Source organism: Sorex araneus, chromosome 7 (genome assembly GCF_027595985.1).
Source record: "Sorex araneus isolate mSorAra2 chromosome 7, mSorAra2.pri, whole genome shotgun sequence".
Classification (NCBI taxonomy): Eukaryota; Metazoa; Chordata; class Mammalia; order Eulipotyphla; family Soricidae; genus Sorex; species Sorex araneus.
Genome location: NC_073308.1, coordinates 69318459 through 69334088, shown reverse-complemented (window position 1 = coordinate 69334088; position 15630 = coordinate 69318459). Strand labels below are relative to the sequence as shown.

Sequence of the window (15630 nt, the reverse complement as noted above, 5' to 3'; positions counted from 1 at the left end):
CACTCCTGTCCTCTTATCTCTCTGGCCCAGGAGCCGAGTTTCTGAGGAAAAATTCCAGGATGAAGTAAGTTGAGTATTTTAACAAATAATGTACTTCATCGATTAAACTGAAGAAACTGCTGAGTGGCCTCTTGCCAAGCAGTTTCTTTTGGAAGGGCCGCTGGAGGAGTGTTCAGGGCCCCCCTGGTGGTTGGCAGCCATCCTGGCCCTCTGCTGTGGCTGGGCTGGGGCTTCAGCAGGGGTCTGCCACATGCAGAGTGTGGGTCTTAATCCCTCTGTGGTCTCTCTGGCCCCGGAGAAGTGCTTCTAGAAGGAAAAAAAGTGAGACTTGGCTCCATAAGTGCATGGGGACTCTTCATGGGGGCAGAAGTGAAGTCTTCCCAGTAATTGGAAGAATTGTGCCATTCTGATGATTTTTATGGAACGAGTTGACAAGAGATAATTGGGTTAATGGGATTAAATGTAACTTCAGTTTGGAAGACTGCCAGATTTCATTAATTGGGAACTGAAACTTAATTACAGGCCTGAAGTGTGATAAAGTGTGATAAGATACAGGGGGCTGGAGCAATAATAGTACAGTAGGTAGGATGCTTGCCTTGCTCTTGGATGACCAGGTTTGGTCCCTGGCACTCCATATGGTTTGCCCTAGCCAGCCAGGTGTGATCTCTGAGTGCAGAGCTATGAGTAAGTCCTGAGCAAAGCTGGGTGTCTGTCTCTACCCCTCACTTTTTTTTTTTTCTTTTTGGGTCACACCCAGCAATGCTCAGGGGTTACTCCTGGCTTTGCACTCAGAAATTACTCCTGGCGGTGCTTGGGGGACCATATGGGATGCCGGGGATTGAACCCAGGTCGGCCAAGTGCAAGGCAAACGCCCTACCCACTGTGCTATCGCTCCGGCCCCTCTACTCCTCACTTCTTCGACCCCCCCTTCCAAAAATAATTAAAGAATTATATCTTATTCAAAGGAAAGTAGAGTTTGACTTTTTTTTTTTTTTTTTTGCTTTTTGGGTCACACCCGATGATGCTCAGGGGTCACTCCTGGCTCCGCACTCAGGAATTACCCCTGGCGGTGCTCAGGGGACCATATGGGATGCTGGGAATCGAACCCGGGTTGGCCGCATGCAAGGCAAACGCCCTACCCGCTGTGCTATTGCTCCAGCCCCTGACTATTATTTTTATGATTATTTTGGGTTTGGGAGCCACATTCAGTGGTACTCAACGGGCCATTCCTGGCTCTGTGCCTAGGAGTCACCCTTGGCAGTGCTCTGTGGGACCATACTTGGAACTGGGGATCGTCTATTGTCATCTGCATTGCATGGCAAACTGTTAATCCCTGCACTGTCTCTCAGCCTTTGGTTGTATTTTGCTGTTTGTTTTGTTTTGGGGCCTTAACTGGCAGTGCTCTTTGCTTGATCCTGACTGTGCTCAGAGGTCACTCCTGGCGAGCGTCACCGTGTCCTATGGGCTACCTGGGATGGAACCTGTGTTGGCTGCATGGCAAAGCAAACATACTACTGTTCCAGCTCCGTGGTTTTTCATTTTTCATTTCTCAATTATTGGGGGTATAATCCAGTTGGTTAATTATTCTGAATATTTGTGTAGTCATTTTTTACTGTTTTTTTTTTCTTTTTTACTTTTCTGACACAAAAATAAGTAACCTAAGGAAAAGGGTGATTTGCTAAAATATTTAAATACTTGATTTTTTAATAATATTTATGCAATAAATAAGTGCTCTCAACTGGGTCTCAGGACCTAGGTGCACCCTATATTTTGGCACTGTCGTCCCGTTGTTCATCGATTTGCTCGAGCGGGCACCAGTAACATCTCCATTGTGAGACTTGTTACTGTTTTTGACATATCAGATACGTCACAGGTAGCTTGCCAGGCTCTGCTGTGTGGGCGGGATACTCTCAGTATCTTGCTGGGCTCCCCGAGAGGGATGGAGAAATTGAACCCTGGTCAGCCATGTCCAGGGCAAATGCCCTACCCACTTTGCTATCGATCCAGTCCTTGACACTGTAATTTCTGGCAAATGTTTGCTTTCTAATTTTTGTTTTTTCATAGCCACACTGTGTTGCTCAGGCCTGATTCCTGTCTCTGTGCTCAGGGGTCACTCCTTGTGGGGCTGTTGGGTTCATATGGGTTTCTGGGGATTGAACCCATGTCAGCCGTGTGCATGACAAACTCGATGCCTGCTATTGCTCCCACCCCTTATTTTCTAAATCTTACATACACATACACAAGAAGGATGGAATACGTAGCAGTGCTTATGTTATAGGAGTATCATGAAGATGATTCGAAATGGTAGCGTAAAATCCATTTGAAAAATATTTTCATGGCATGAAAAAAAGCAGTCCCATTCACAATCGTGCTCCAGAAAACCAAGTACCTCGGAATCAGCTTAACCAAGGAAGTAAAAGACCTCTACAAAGAAAACTATAAAATGCTACTCCATGAAATAAAAGAGGACATAAGGAAATGGAAACATATCCCCTGCTCATGGATAGGGAGAATCAACATTGTCAAAATGGCAATACTCCCCAAAGCATTATACAGATTCAACTCGATCCCTATAAGGATACCCATGACATTCTTCAAGGAAATGGATCAAGGAATCCTAAAATTTATATGGAACAACAAATGCCCGCGGATAGCTAGAACAATTCTTGGGAGAAAGATGATGGGAGGCATCACCCATCCCACTCTTAAATTTTACTAAAGCGGTAACAATTAAAACAGCATGGTACTGGAACAAAGGCAGAGCCGCAGACCAATGGAACAGGGTGGAATTTCCTTATACACAATCCCAAATGTATGATCATCTAATATTTGACGGGGGGGCGCAAGAAATGTGAACTGGAGCAAGGAAAGCCTCTTAAACAAATGGTGCTGGCACAACTGGACAATCACATGCAAAAGAATGGGCTTAGACCTCGACCTGACACCATGCACAAAAGTCAGATCAAAATGGATTAAAGACCTCAACGTCAGACCACAAACCCTAAGGTACATTGAGGAAAAGGTCGGCAAAACCCTCCACGATATTGAAGATAAAGGTATCTTCAAAGATGACATGCAACTGGCCAACCAAGTGGAAGCAGAGATAAATTTACAAATGGGACTACATTAAACAAAAAAGTTTCTGCACCGCAAAAGATACAGTGACCAGAATACAAAGACAATCTACAGAATGGGAAAGGATATTCACCCAATACCCATCCGATCAGAGGTTGATATCAAGGGTATACAAGGCACTGGTTGAACTCTACAAGAAGAAAACATCCAACCCCATCAGAAAATGGGGCGAAGAAATGAACAGAAACTTTCCCAAGGAAGAGATACGAATGGCCAAAAGGCACATGAAAAAGTGCTCTACATCACTAATCATCAGGAGATGCAGATCAAAACAACCATGAGATACCACCTCACACCACAGAGACTGGCACACATCCAAAAAAACAAAAGCTGTTGGAGAGGATGTGGGGAGAAAGGGACCCTTCTACACTGCTGGTGGGAATGCCGACTGGTTCAGCCCTTTTGGAAAACAATGTGGACGCTTCTTAAAAAATTAGAAATTGAGTTCCCATTTGACCCAGCAATACCACTGCTGGGAATATATCCTGGAGAAGCAAAAAATTATAGTCGAAATGATATCTGCACTTACATGTTCATTGCAGCACTGTTTACAATAGCCAGAATCTGAAAAAAAAAAAACCCGAGTGCCCTAGAACAGATGATTGGTTAAAGAAACTTTGGTACATTTACACAATGGAATACTATGCAGCTGTTAGAAAAAATGAAGTCATGAACTTTGCATATAAGTGGATCAACATGGAAAGTATCATGCTAAGTGAAATGAGTCAGAAAGAGAGGGACAGACATAGAAAGATTGCACTCATCTGTGGAATATAAAATAACAGAGTAGGAGACTAACACCCAAGAATAGTAGAAATAAGTACCAGATGGTTGACTCCATGGCTTGGAAGCCGGCCTCACATACTGGGGAAAAGGCAGCTCAGATAGAGAACGGAACACCAAGTAAAATGTGGTTGGAGACCACATGGGGGAAGGGTGATGCGTTCAGAAAGTAGCCTAGAGACTTAACACAATGGCCACTCAACACCCCTATTGCAAACCACAACACCCAATTGGAGAGAGAGAACAAAAGGGAATACCCTGCCACAGAGGCAGGGTGGGGTGGGGGGAGATGGGATTGGGGGGTGGGAGGGATGCTGGGTTTATTGGTGGTGGAGAATGGGCACTGGTGGAGGGATGGGTTCTCAAACATTGTATGAGGGAAACATGAGCACGAAAATGTATAAATCTGTTAACTGTACCCTCACGGTGATTCACTAATTAAAAAATAACTTAATTAAAAAAATATTTTCATGGCAGCACTATTCACAGTAGCCAAAATCTGGAAACAGCCTAAGTGTTCCAGAACAGATGACTGGATAAAGAAGGTCCGAGGACTGTCCACACGGAACGCTACTCGGCCCTAGGAAAAGATGAAATTGTGCAGTTTTCTGCTAAGTGGTTGGATCTGGAGAGTATCATTCTGAGTGAAGTTATGAGCGAGAGAGACAGACTCAGAACCGCCTCTCATAAGTGGGATATAAAGAAAAACGAAAGGGGAGTATAGAGACAGACACAGCAGCTCTAGAAAGTGGGACATAAAGAAGCGAAAATAGGGTTATAACATGTTCAAGAGCACCAGAAAATGGTCTGTAGTAGGAAACTTACAGGGGAGGGGAGCGATGACACGGGACACTGGGACAGTGATGGAGGCGCTGATACTTTTGTGGCGTGTCTGGTACTGGAATGTGCTATGCTTGAAACCTTAGTTAACAGGATTGTGCTGAAAATAAGGAAGCCAAAATGTGGTACTATAAACAAAGCAAAGTATTTCAAGTAAGTTCAAGAAGAAAGGAACTGAAACTTCGTTTTGTTTCGGCGAAGTGGGGCTCCCCAGCCGTGCTCTAGGGGCTGCATGCAGAGACTCTTGGTCACACATGGCCACGTGGTGTTAGGGACTAAACCTGGGGCCAGCTCTTGTGTGTCGGGAAGCCCTTTTTGCATTTTCCCTCTCCTACTGGCAGTTGAACTTCAGTGGCTCTCCGTAACATTGCCAGTTGGTTTGGTTTGGTTTAGTTTAGTTTGTTTATTTTGGTGGCAAAGCATGTGGTTTTGATTTAGTTAGCACCTTTTATGTCTGTTTTTTTTTTTTTTCTTTTTGGGTCACACCCGACCATGCTCAGGGGTCATTCCTGGCTCATGCACTCAGGAATTACTCATGGCGGTGCTCGGGGGACCATATGGGATGCTGGGATTCGAACCCGGGTCAGCAGCATGCAAGGCAAATGCCCTACCCACTGTGCTATCACTCCAGCCCCTATGTCTGTTTTTTGGTTTTTTTTTTTTGCCATTAGAAAAATCCCTTTTTGGTGCATTATAAATTGATAAGTCAGTTTGTAATTATCCCCAAATTTGATTTGTTTTCAAAAGCATGTTGAGAGTTTATGTGCTGTTCTCTCTCTTTTTTTTTTTTTTTTTCATTTTGGGTCTCACCCGGCGATGCACAGAGGTTAGTCCTGGCTCTGCATTCAGGAATCACTCCTGGCGGTGCTCAGGGGACCATATGGGATGCTGGAAATCGAACCCTGGTCAGCTGCGTGTAAGGCAAATGCCCTATCCGCTGTGCTATCACTCCAGCCCCTGCTGTTCTCTTTCTGAAATGTTCCTGATTTTCTTTCTTTCTTTCTTTCTTTCTTTCTTTCTTTCTTTCTTTCTTTCTTTCTTTCTTTCTTTCTTTCTTTCTTTCTTTCTTTCTTTCTTTCTTTCTTTCTTTCTTTCTTTCTTTCTTTCTTTCTTTTCTTTGCTTTTTGGGTCACACCCAGCAATGCTCAGGGGTTACTTCTGACTCTGCACTCTCAGGGGTTACTTCTGACTCTGCACCCAGAAATCACTCCTGGTGGTGCTCGGGGGACCATATGGGATGCTGGGAATCGAACCTGGGTCCGCCGTGTGCAAGGCAAGTGCCCTACCCGCTGCTGTGCTATTGCTCCAGCCCCAAATGTTCCTGACTTTAAATCATCATCATCATCATCATCATCATCATCATCCCATTGATCGTCGAATTTATCGAGCGGTCTCAGTAACATCTCCATTTGTCCTTGCCCTGAGATTTCAGAAGCCTCTCTCTACTCGTCCTTCCCAATGATGCTGCATTGGAGGCTCTTTCAGGGTTAGGGGAATGAGACCCAGCTTGTTACTGGTTTTAGCATAGGAATATACCATGGGGAGTTTTCAAGGCTCTCCTATGTGGGCAGGAAACTCCTCGCAGCTTGCCAGGTTCTCCCAAGGGAGAAGTAGGCTATAAGATGTCTCGGGGCTGCAAAGCGTGCTTCCAGGAGCTTGGTTTTGTCTCTGGATTTTGGCCGTTGGTGGGATTACACGGCGCCGGGGACAGTCCCTGGGTGTGACTGCCTCACTACTGGAAAATGGGAAATCTGGGCGGAAGAGGTCCAGTTCCAATCGAGCAGGCTTGGAGCTCTCAGGCCCGGGTCCCACACACCTGGGTTCCTCTGCTGGTACCTTCAAAATTTTTTTTTTCTTTTGCTTTTTGGGTCACACCCGTGATGAACAGGGGTTACTCCTGGTTTTGCATCAGGAATGCATCAGGTTTTGCATCAAAACCTGGTGGGATGTTGGGAATCGAACCCGGTCATCCATGTCCAAGGCAAAGGCCCTATCCGCTGTACTATCGCTCCAGACCCTGTTCCTACTTAAGGGGATAGATACTTTTTTTTTTTTTTTTTTTTTGGTACTCTTGACAGTGTTAGGGTTACTCCTGGCAGTGCTTGGGAGAGCATATGGGATGCTGAGGATTGAATCTGAATCTGCAAAGCAAGTGCCCTGCCCACTGTATGTACTATATCTCTCCAGCCTCAGGACCATTTTTTTAAAAAGTATAGGCTGGAAGAAATAATACAGTGGGTTAAGATGCTTGGTTTGCACGTGGCCAACACTCGTTCCATCCTGAGCACAGCTGGGTGTGGTCTAAGAGACAACCACGAATAAAGAAGAAATTCATTGAGGAAGAAAGGCTATCTGCCCAAACAGTTTTTGTTTGCTTTGTTGTTTGTATTTTTAGGTCACAGCCCCCTCTGCTCTGGACCTGACCCCGGTGATGCTCCTCTGTGCTGCCAGGGATCAGACTCTGCCAAACCCATGGGCTCTCTTGGTTCCTCTCGGTGGGAATTTGGGGGCGGTATTTTATTTGGGGGCCACATCCACCTGCTCAGGTTACTCCTGGTAGGGCTGGGGATCGAACCTGGGGGGCTGTGTGCAAGGAAAGCACTTACGCAATGTATTCTCTCTCTGGTCCCCTAAACAGGCTTTTAATGTTCTGGGGAAAGCAGTATGCTGTAAAGAATATTTTTGCAAGCACCAGGAGTTAAGGGAGGAAGGGAAAGGTTCACCTCTAGTTGAAGCAAATGCAGTTGTGCTGATGATCAGGATTACCCTTATCTTGAACGCTAACTCCTGAGCCTTGAAGAGAAAAATCAACATCAGCTGCCAGTCTTTTGGTCGTACAGCTGAAGGTCTGGACTGAGAGAGCGGTTTCTCTGGCAGGTTTCCACTCATGCTTTGTTATTGAAGTCAGGAAGTAACCTTGCCAACAAGGAGTGATGTTTGAGTGTTCTTTCAGTACTGGACGTGGGCCACCCAGAACCCCAGGAGTTTAGCCTCAAGGCACCCCATCTCTGAAGTCAGCCTCTGGATCAGGGCCTCTGAAGATTCTTTCTTAATTTAGTTGTTGTGGGGGCAAGAGTAAGTGGTGTTTGGTGGTGCCGGGGCGGAGGAAGGGCATGTGGTTTCAGGCTCCAAACCAGGGCTTTGCACATGTGTGCCTGGTGCCTCACCACTTAAGCCCGTCCTTTAAGCTTCGTGACACTGGGCGTTTGGGGAAGAGTTGTCAACACCTGCCAAGAGAACAGTGCTGAGAGGACTCGAGCGTTTGGGAGGATACCACTGAAGATGCCATTGTTCTCTAAAGAGTAACAAAACCCTCACACTTCAAACAGTACGTTCGTACTAGAGAAAGACTGCACAGAACCCAATCAAGGAAAACTGTGAGAGATTTAAACTATGGGGCAAAACAGTGGGTATGTGAAAGGGTTTTCGCTGTGTGCCGGAGAGACTCAGTTCCTGCTGGCCTAAGAGCAGACTCAGTGGAGAAGAGTGCTTCAGGGACAGTGCTGGGGGTGAGGCAGCTGTGCACCAGCACATGCTCTCATGGTACAGTTGACATTGGTTGTTATTTTTGTTATGATTATTTCGTTATTTTTGAGGGGCGGGGGGACTACACCTGCCATTGCCCAGAGCTTATTCCGGCCCTGCTCAGGGATTATTCCTCGCAGGCTCGGGGCCATCTGGGATGCCGGGGTTCCAGCCCATGTTGGCCCCATGTGTAAGCAGGCACCCCACCTGCGGTACTATTTCTCGGCCCTTGTTGTTTTTAATTTTGATTTAAGCCGTTGGCTGAAGCAGTCCTAAGACTGCTTTGGATTTCGTTCCAACGTGGACACTCTTATGATTTACTCTGAACAGCAGCACATGCTGGGGAGGGGGCTGGGGACTATACAGGAGCAGTTTTAGAGAAACAAGAAAAAGGAGAAGTCAGAATTTACAGTGGGGCTGGAGTGTATAAGAGGTGAGATGCTTGCCTTGCCTGTGGTCGTGATGGAGATTCAAATCCCTGATACTTACATGGTTCCCTGGGCACCAGGGGTCGCTTCTGAGCACAGAGCCAGAAATAGTCCCTGAGCACTGCCTGGTGTGGCCTCCAACCTCCACCCTTCAAAAAAGCAGAGATTCGTGTATTTCTGTTAAGTTTTAGAGTGTACCTTTCTCTTTCATTTTCATCTCAGATTATGAGAATAAAGATTTAGTTGTGTGTGTGTGTCTGTGTCTGTGTGTGCTCAGGCTTTACTCCTGACTCTGCACCCAGGTACTCCTGGGTATTTTACCTAGGCTGCCCACGTGCAAGGCAGACACCCTACCCGCTGTACTATCTCTCTGACCCTAAAGAGAGTCAGAGATACTGACCTGCTTCCACGTAATAACTAGGAAATATAAAATATGTATTCTTTTTGTTTTTGTTTTGGGCCACACCTGGTGATGTTCAGGGCTTAATTCTGACTCTACACAGGAATCACTTCTGGCCGTGCATGGGGAGCCAATGTGGGATGCTGGGGATCGAACCTGGGATGGCCCATGTGCAAAGCAAATGTATCTGCTATACTGTCACTCTGGCCCTGTATTATTTTAGTGTTGACATTTTGAGGAGGGTTTCCGTTTAAACAGCAGACTGTTAGTGGTTAAGTCTGTAGGGAATCAAAAGTTAACACATGAAAATGTTCGGGATGTTTGTAGTCCAGGGTCTTGAACTCATGGCTCACACGTGGAATGCAAGAGCTCTGTGCCAAGCTGCATGTGAAATTTTGACTGTGCAAGTCTGCATTTCTAACCTATCAGTTGGGCAAAGGTCAGTTCTTGGGATGGAAAGGTAGCCCAGCATGCAGGTGTACCTGCTGGGGAGGGGCCCCCGACTGCAGAGTTGGCCCCCCAGACAAAATAATAGAGATCAGCTATATCATCTTGATGCATATCATTTTATATTCTGTAGGATCATGTAATATCAGGCCGTGGAGAGTCTTACAAAGTATAGCCATATTAAATAGTTGTAAAGTGTAAGAACTTATAATACGAGAGAGATTATTTTAAAGTTTTCTGCTAAGTAACTCGGGTAGCTAATTTTTTTTTTTCTTTTTGGGTCACACCCAGCGATGCTCAGGGGTTACTCCTGGCTTTGCACTCAGGAATTACTCCTGGCGGTGCTTGGGGGACCATATGGGATGCCGGGGATCGAACCCGGATCGGCCGCGTGTAAGGCAAACGCCCTACCCGCTGTGCTATCGCTCCGGCCCCTCGGGTAGTAAATTAAGTTGCTTGATTTTGTGTTTCTTGGACTACACAGGGTTAAGGATAACTTCCAAGTGATCCTTTCTGCTTTCTTCATCCTCCCCTCCATGCCCCCATCCCCCATCACTGCCTGATGAGTTGATTGTATGGGGAGCAGAGAAACAAACAGGGGTGATGGGGCCTCCTAAGGCTGGTAGTATGACAGGAAATGTCAAGGGTAGTAGAGCCTTTGCTTCATCACCTGAGCAGTTGGAGGGGATAGTGTCTACGGAGATGAGGAAGAGGCGAGCAGTGGGTTCTCTGGGGGAAGTGGATAGGATGTTAGGTTCGAGATGCAGAAACAGGATGACCTGGGTGCCTTACATTGCTGGGGCGCCCTTGTGTTCGGCTCCCCCATTGAGCTGAAGCAGTGGATTTCTTGGGACCTTTTAGACGGCCAACTGGGTGGTGCTGCCTTGTGGGAGCGGGCTGAGCGGAGAGGTGTTCCGGGCCCACTAGAAACACCAGTGTGTGGGGGGTGGTTTTGAACTTGGGGCCTCACATGTATGAAGCTCTCGGTCATAGATCTGGTCTCCCTAGCCCTATTCTCTCTTTTCAAGTAGCTTCCCAGGGAAGCATGTATAAAGATACAATTTTAGCTTTGTGAGAAGACTTTAAATGTCACTTTCATCATATGCTTGATCTGTGCTTTGGTTGGGTATTGAATCTCAGCTTCAGCGTAAGTTTGCCTCCCCTCCCCGCAGTGGCCTCACTTGTGCCAGCGTGTCCTGTACTGCTGAGTGACATCCCTGACCTTCACTTGGACTTCTGAAAACTATGCTTTCTAGCTTTCAGCACTATCCCACTACTACCTGCTCTTTCTTTCCGGAGAGGGGCTTCCCAAGTGGTGCTCTGGGGGCAGGGGTGCTCCCCCTGGTCTCTCCCAGCACCTGGCTCACCATTCAGTGCTCAGGCTGGTTGATGGGCGCTGCATGCACACTGACTTCTGACTTCTCCCCCAGCCCCTCCATTGCTACCCTGAAAGAAAAATTAGTACCCCTCATTATTTTGACGGGTATTTTGTTAAATACCCGTCAAAATACCCGTATTCAATTATTTTGAAACAATATGTTCTCCTCTCTGGAAAATTAGAAAGCCCTTATTTTCAGGATTTGAAAATTCACTGTAAGGTGCTTGGTGAAGAAAACACACCCTCCTTCCTTCTTCTGCATGCTCCTTGGTTGAGCCTTTTGGTTAGAGAGAATTTCCTTCAGCAAAAGAAAATGTTACCTAAAAAATTAATTTCTGGGTCTTGGAGAGATACAGTATGGCAGGTCAGGCACTTGCCTTATGCAGAGCCAACCTAGTTTGGCCCTGGAATTGCATATGGTCCCCACCCAGGGTAATCCCTGGGCAATAGTGGGCAGCAAGCCACGACCAGCACCTCCAAGGTGTCCCCAAACCAAATTAATTTCTAGGCTTTATGTCAGTTTTTACTTTTTTTTTTTTTTTTTGGCTTTTTGGGTCACACCCAGCGATTCTCAGGGGTCACTCCTGGCTCTACACTCAGGAATTACCCCTGGCTGTGCTCAGGGGACCATATGAGATGCTGGGAATCGAACCCGGGTCGGCCGCATGCAAGGCAAACGCCCTACCTGCTGTGCTATCACTCCAGCCCCCAGTTTTTACTTTTAAACCATTTGTTTGACCTTTTTAAATTTAATGATCTTATTTTTCCTCATTTATATATTTTCCTCTTTGGCTTTCTGTGCTTTTTAAAAGAAAACTGGGATTTAAATTGAATGGATGTATTTAACCAATAAAGGTTTAGTATTTTTAGTATTTAGTATTTTTAGGGGACTGAAGTGATAGGACAGCGGGTAGGATGTTTGCCCTGCATGCAGCTGGCCTTGGTTTGATACCCGGCATCCCATTTGTTCCTTGAGCACTGCCAGGCGTAATTTCTGATTGCCGAGCAAGTAGTAACCCCTGGTCATCGCTGGGTGTGACCTCCCCCAAAAAAGAAAACACCCAATAAAAGGTTTTGTACTCTATCTATCTATCTATCTATCTATCTATCTATCTATCTATCTATCTATCTATCTATTTATTTTTGCTTTTTTGGGTCACACCCGGCAATGCACAGGGGTCATTCCTGGCTCATGCACTCAGGAATTACCCTGGCGGTGCTCAGGGGACCATATGGGATGCTGGGATTTGAACTCGGGTCAGCCGCATGCAAGGCAAACGCCCTCCCCGCTGTGCTATCACTCCAGCCCCAGGTTTTGTATTTTAAATTGCATTTTTTCCTAACTCAAAGTTTTCTTTTTGCTTTGGCAGAGATGTTATGAACATAAACAGTATAGAAATGGGCTGAAATTCTGCAAACAAATCCTCTCTAACCCCAAATTTGCAGAGCATGGAGGTAAGTATGTACCTGTGTACTTGTAAATGTAAGTGGATAAGACGTTCTTTACATTTTTCCTTCTGGTTGTGTGGGTTGTATTATTGTCAACTGGTTTTCCAGAGAGAACAGGTCATCTTATTCTTGACTCCTGTGGGAAGATGTTTAATACTGTATTTTGAAGTTAATATGATGACAGGGATACGGCAGTTTGTGTTAATTAAACCCTCATTCAGGTGTGAGCCACTGGTGATGCTTCAACCAGCACAACATATTTTACAGTTGGCTGGTTGGTTGATTGGGCCTTTCAGGCAGTTTCTGGGGACTTGAGACACTCCTGCTAATTCTCAGCCAGCCTGGTTGGCAGGTCAGCGTGAGGACCCAAGGATGTAATGATGCAGACTCTGGTGGCACTTTGAGGCTCTACTCGCTTTATTGTCTTTCTAGCTACTGTAAATTGTTCACGATCACGATCACGAAATCCCGTTAATCATCAATTTCTCGAGCGGGCTCAGTAACCTCTCCATTCGTCCTTTCCCTGAGATCTTAGAAGTCTCTCTCGACTCGGCCCTCCCAATGATGTTGCACTGGAGGCTCTTTCAGGGTTAGGGGAATGGGATCCAGCTTGTTACTGGATTTAGCATATGAATACACCATGGGAAGCTTGCAAGGCTGTCCCTTGTGGGTAGGAAACGCTGAGAAGCTTGCCAGTTTCTTCCAGAGGGAGAAGTAGGCTACAAGATATCGCTGCACTTCTGGGAGCTTGCTTTTAAGTCTCTGGATGTTGGCCGTTGATGGGATTATACACAACTGGGTTGCCCATCCGAACGTGTGGAGAGGGGCCTCAAGCATGGCTGTAGCTAGGTTCTGGTGATCTTCGGCCGCCGGGAGCTCTGCTGGGGGTGGGGAGGGAAGCTGGAGCCCATCCCCTCCGAGGGGCCCCGGGGAAGACAGCCAGGTGTGTGGGCAAGAGACTCTCTGTTACTAATTGTTGCTAATATTTAATTCATCTTAAAAATAATTTTTTAGAGACCCTGGCTATGAAAGGATTAACGTTGAACTGTTTGGGGAAAAAGGAAGAAGCTTATGAATTGGTTCGTAGAGGTTTGAGAAATGACTTGAAGAGTCATGTATGTATCCTTTTTGAGATATATTTGGGGATTGGTATGTCGTAAGGGTGTAGTTTGGGTGTCAGAAGTTGTAATTACCTCTTACCAGTAGCTCTGGAGCAATTCTTTCTTAATTTAAATAATGGTACCTGTCTTTATTCAGGGGACATTGCAATGTAAAAAACCATATTCTGATACATATTTTTCACAGTCAAAACATCTCGGCATAGATACTATCTGTGAAAGCTCTGACTGTTTGTTACACATATTTCATCCTTAGAGAGGGCTGTGCAATAAGAAATCTCAGGGAGTCGTTTAATTTGTAAAACAAGAACAATCATTTCCACGTTGGTGTGATGCCATAATATTTAATATAAGCTGTTTTTATGCATGCCCTGTAATGCTAAGTACTGCTGCACTAAACACACTCACACACAGTATGTTGTGGGAAGGGACACCTGGCTGTGCTCAGAGCACCATATGTAATACCAGGGGCCGGACCTGGGTCAGCCACATGCGGTGCAGGTGCTCTACCTCCTGTTCTTTCTCTCTGGTTCAGACACATTTATTAAGAACATTGTGAGGAGCCAGGGTGATAGTACAGTGGGTAAGGCGCTTGCCTTGCACGTGGCTGACTCGAATTTGACCCCCAGTACCCTATTCCAGCCCTGCCAGGAGTGATCCCTGAGTGTAGAATCAGCTAGGCTTAAGCCCTGAGCATGCTGGGTGTGGCCCTAAAACTGGGGGAGTGAAATAAAAGGTTACCAGTAAGCACAAAGTCTAAGGGAAATTAGGAAAAAAAATTGGGGGTTGCTTTTTTAAAAATGTCTTCTTACAACCAAGTTTTTGATGTGGAAGTCGAGTTTGTTGCTTAGATCATGTATGTTGAAGAAGTCGAGTTTGTTGCTTAGATCATGTATGTTGCAGGTGGGAATGTAAACAGAGCTGATCGCTGGGAGGTGAGCGCACGGCTCAGGGGCAGGGACCCTTTCTTTCTTTGGGCTCTGAATTCAATAGTTTTTCCTCCTTCATTGCACAGTTCAGGATTCTATAGAACCTGTACTTTTGCTTATTTTCCCTTGCTAGACTTCAGGCTGTGTTTGAATTGAGGAGAATGCATGTTTGAATTTGAATGCAATTTTTCACATATACACACTGATTATTAAGAGAGTTAAGTCAGTATTTGTGAAGCAAATGAATGTTCTTTATATGTAGTTGACTTTTGGGAGCTTTATACTGCATTAAGGCTTCTGTCTAGCTAAAGAAAAGAAAATGTACATGCCTTAATTATTTTTCTCTTTTAGTAATAGAGATAAAGCTAATTCTTGCCTTTCCTTTAATACCTTTTTAAAAAAATTTTTGGTCACACCTGGCGATGCTCAGGGGTTACTCCTGGGGGGAGGGCGGTGGATATTGGGATATTTATTTTTTGACTTGTAGGTGTATCCTTAACTAAATCCTTTAGGTTGGCATGTTTATGGCCTTCTCCAGAGGTCAGACAAGAAATATGATGAAGCCATTAAGTGTTACAGAAATGCGCTAAAATGGGATAAAGACAATCTTCAAATCTTAAGGGACCTTTCTTTACTACAGATTCAGATGCGGGATCTAGAGGGATACAGGGTAAGTAAAGAATTTTTTTTTCTTTTTAACTTTTAAGCAGAAAAAAATGTTAAGTTACCTGAAACTTCATTGACTACAACTTTATAACAAAATATTATTATTATTTTGGTTTTTGATCTACACCCAGCAGTGTTTTGGGATTACTCTTAGGTCTGCGCTCAGAAATCACTCCTGGCAGCCTCGGGGGAACATACGGGACTCAAACACGGGTCATCCTTGTGCAAGGCAAGCACTCTACCTGCTGTACTATCTCTGATCCCAAACTATATTTTAAAGCACTACGTAAATAACTTTTATTTCTACCAGCGGTAATTATATTTATGACTGAATTAATTATGTAAAATGGTTATTGTGGGCTTTAGCAATAGAACTGTGGGCACGGTGCTTGCCTTTTATCTGGTAGACCTGTAGTGCCACATACAGTCCCCTGATCACTGCTGAGTGCCTCCCCCCCGCAAAACAAAGAAAACAAAACCAGGAGATTCTGTGAGGCAGAATTGAACACTTTATATATAGATTTACTCATTT

At 45.3% G+C, this 15630-nt stretch overlaps 1 protein-coding gene across 1 annotated transcript in view; it reads left to right on the top strand.

Moving 5' to 3' along the window:
* The window catches only part of NAA15 (N-alpha-acetyltransferase 15, NatA auxiliary subunit), a 75458-nt gene that overhangs the window by 23878 nt on the left and 35950 nt on the right, over nucleotides 1–15630 (top strand). The window contains exons 2-4 of the mRNA XM_055144649.1: nucleotides 12307–12391; nucleotides 13400–13504; nucleotides 14945–15102. Of these exons, the coding sequence (XP_055000624.1) occupies nucleotides 12307–12391; nucleotides 13400–13504; nucleotides 14945–15102 (348 nt within the window). The remainder of the gene's footprint in view (nucleotides 1–12306; nucleotides 12392–13399; nucleotides 13505–14944; nucleotides 15103–15630) is intronic.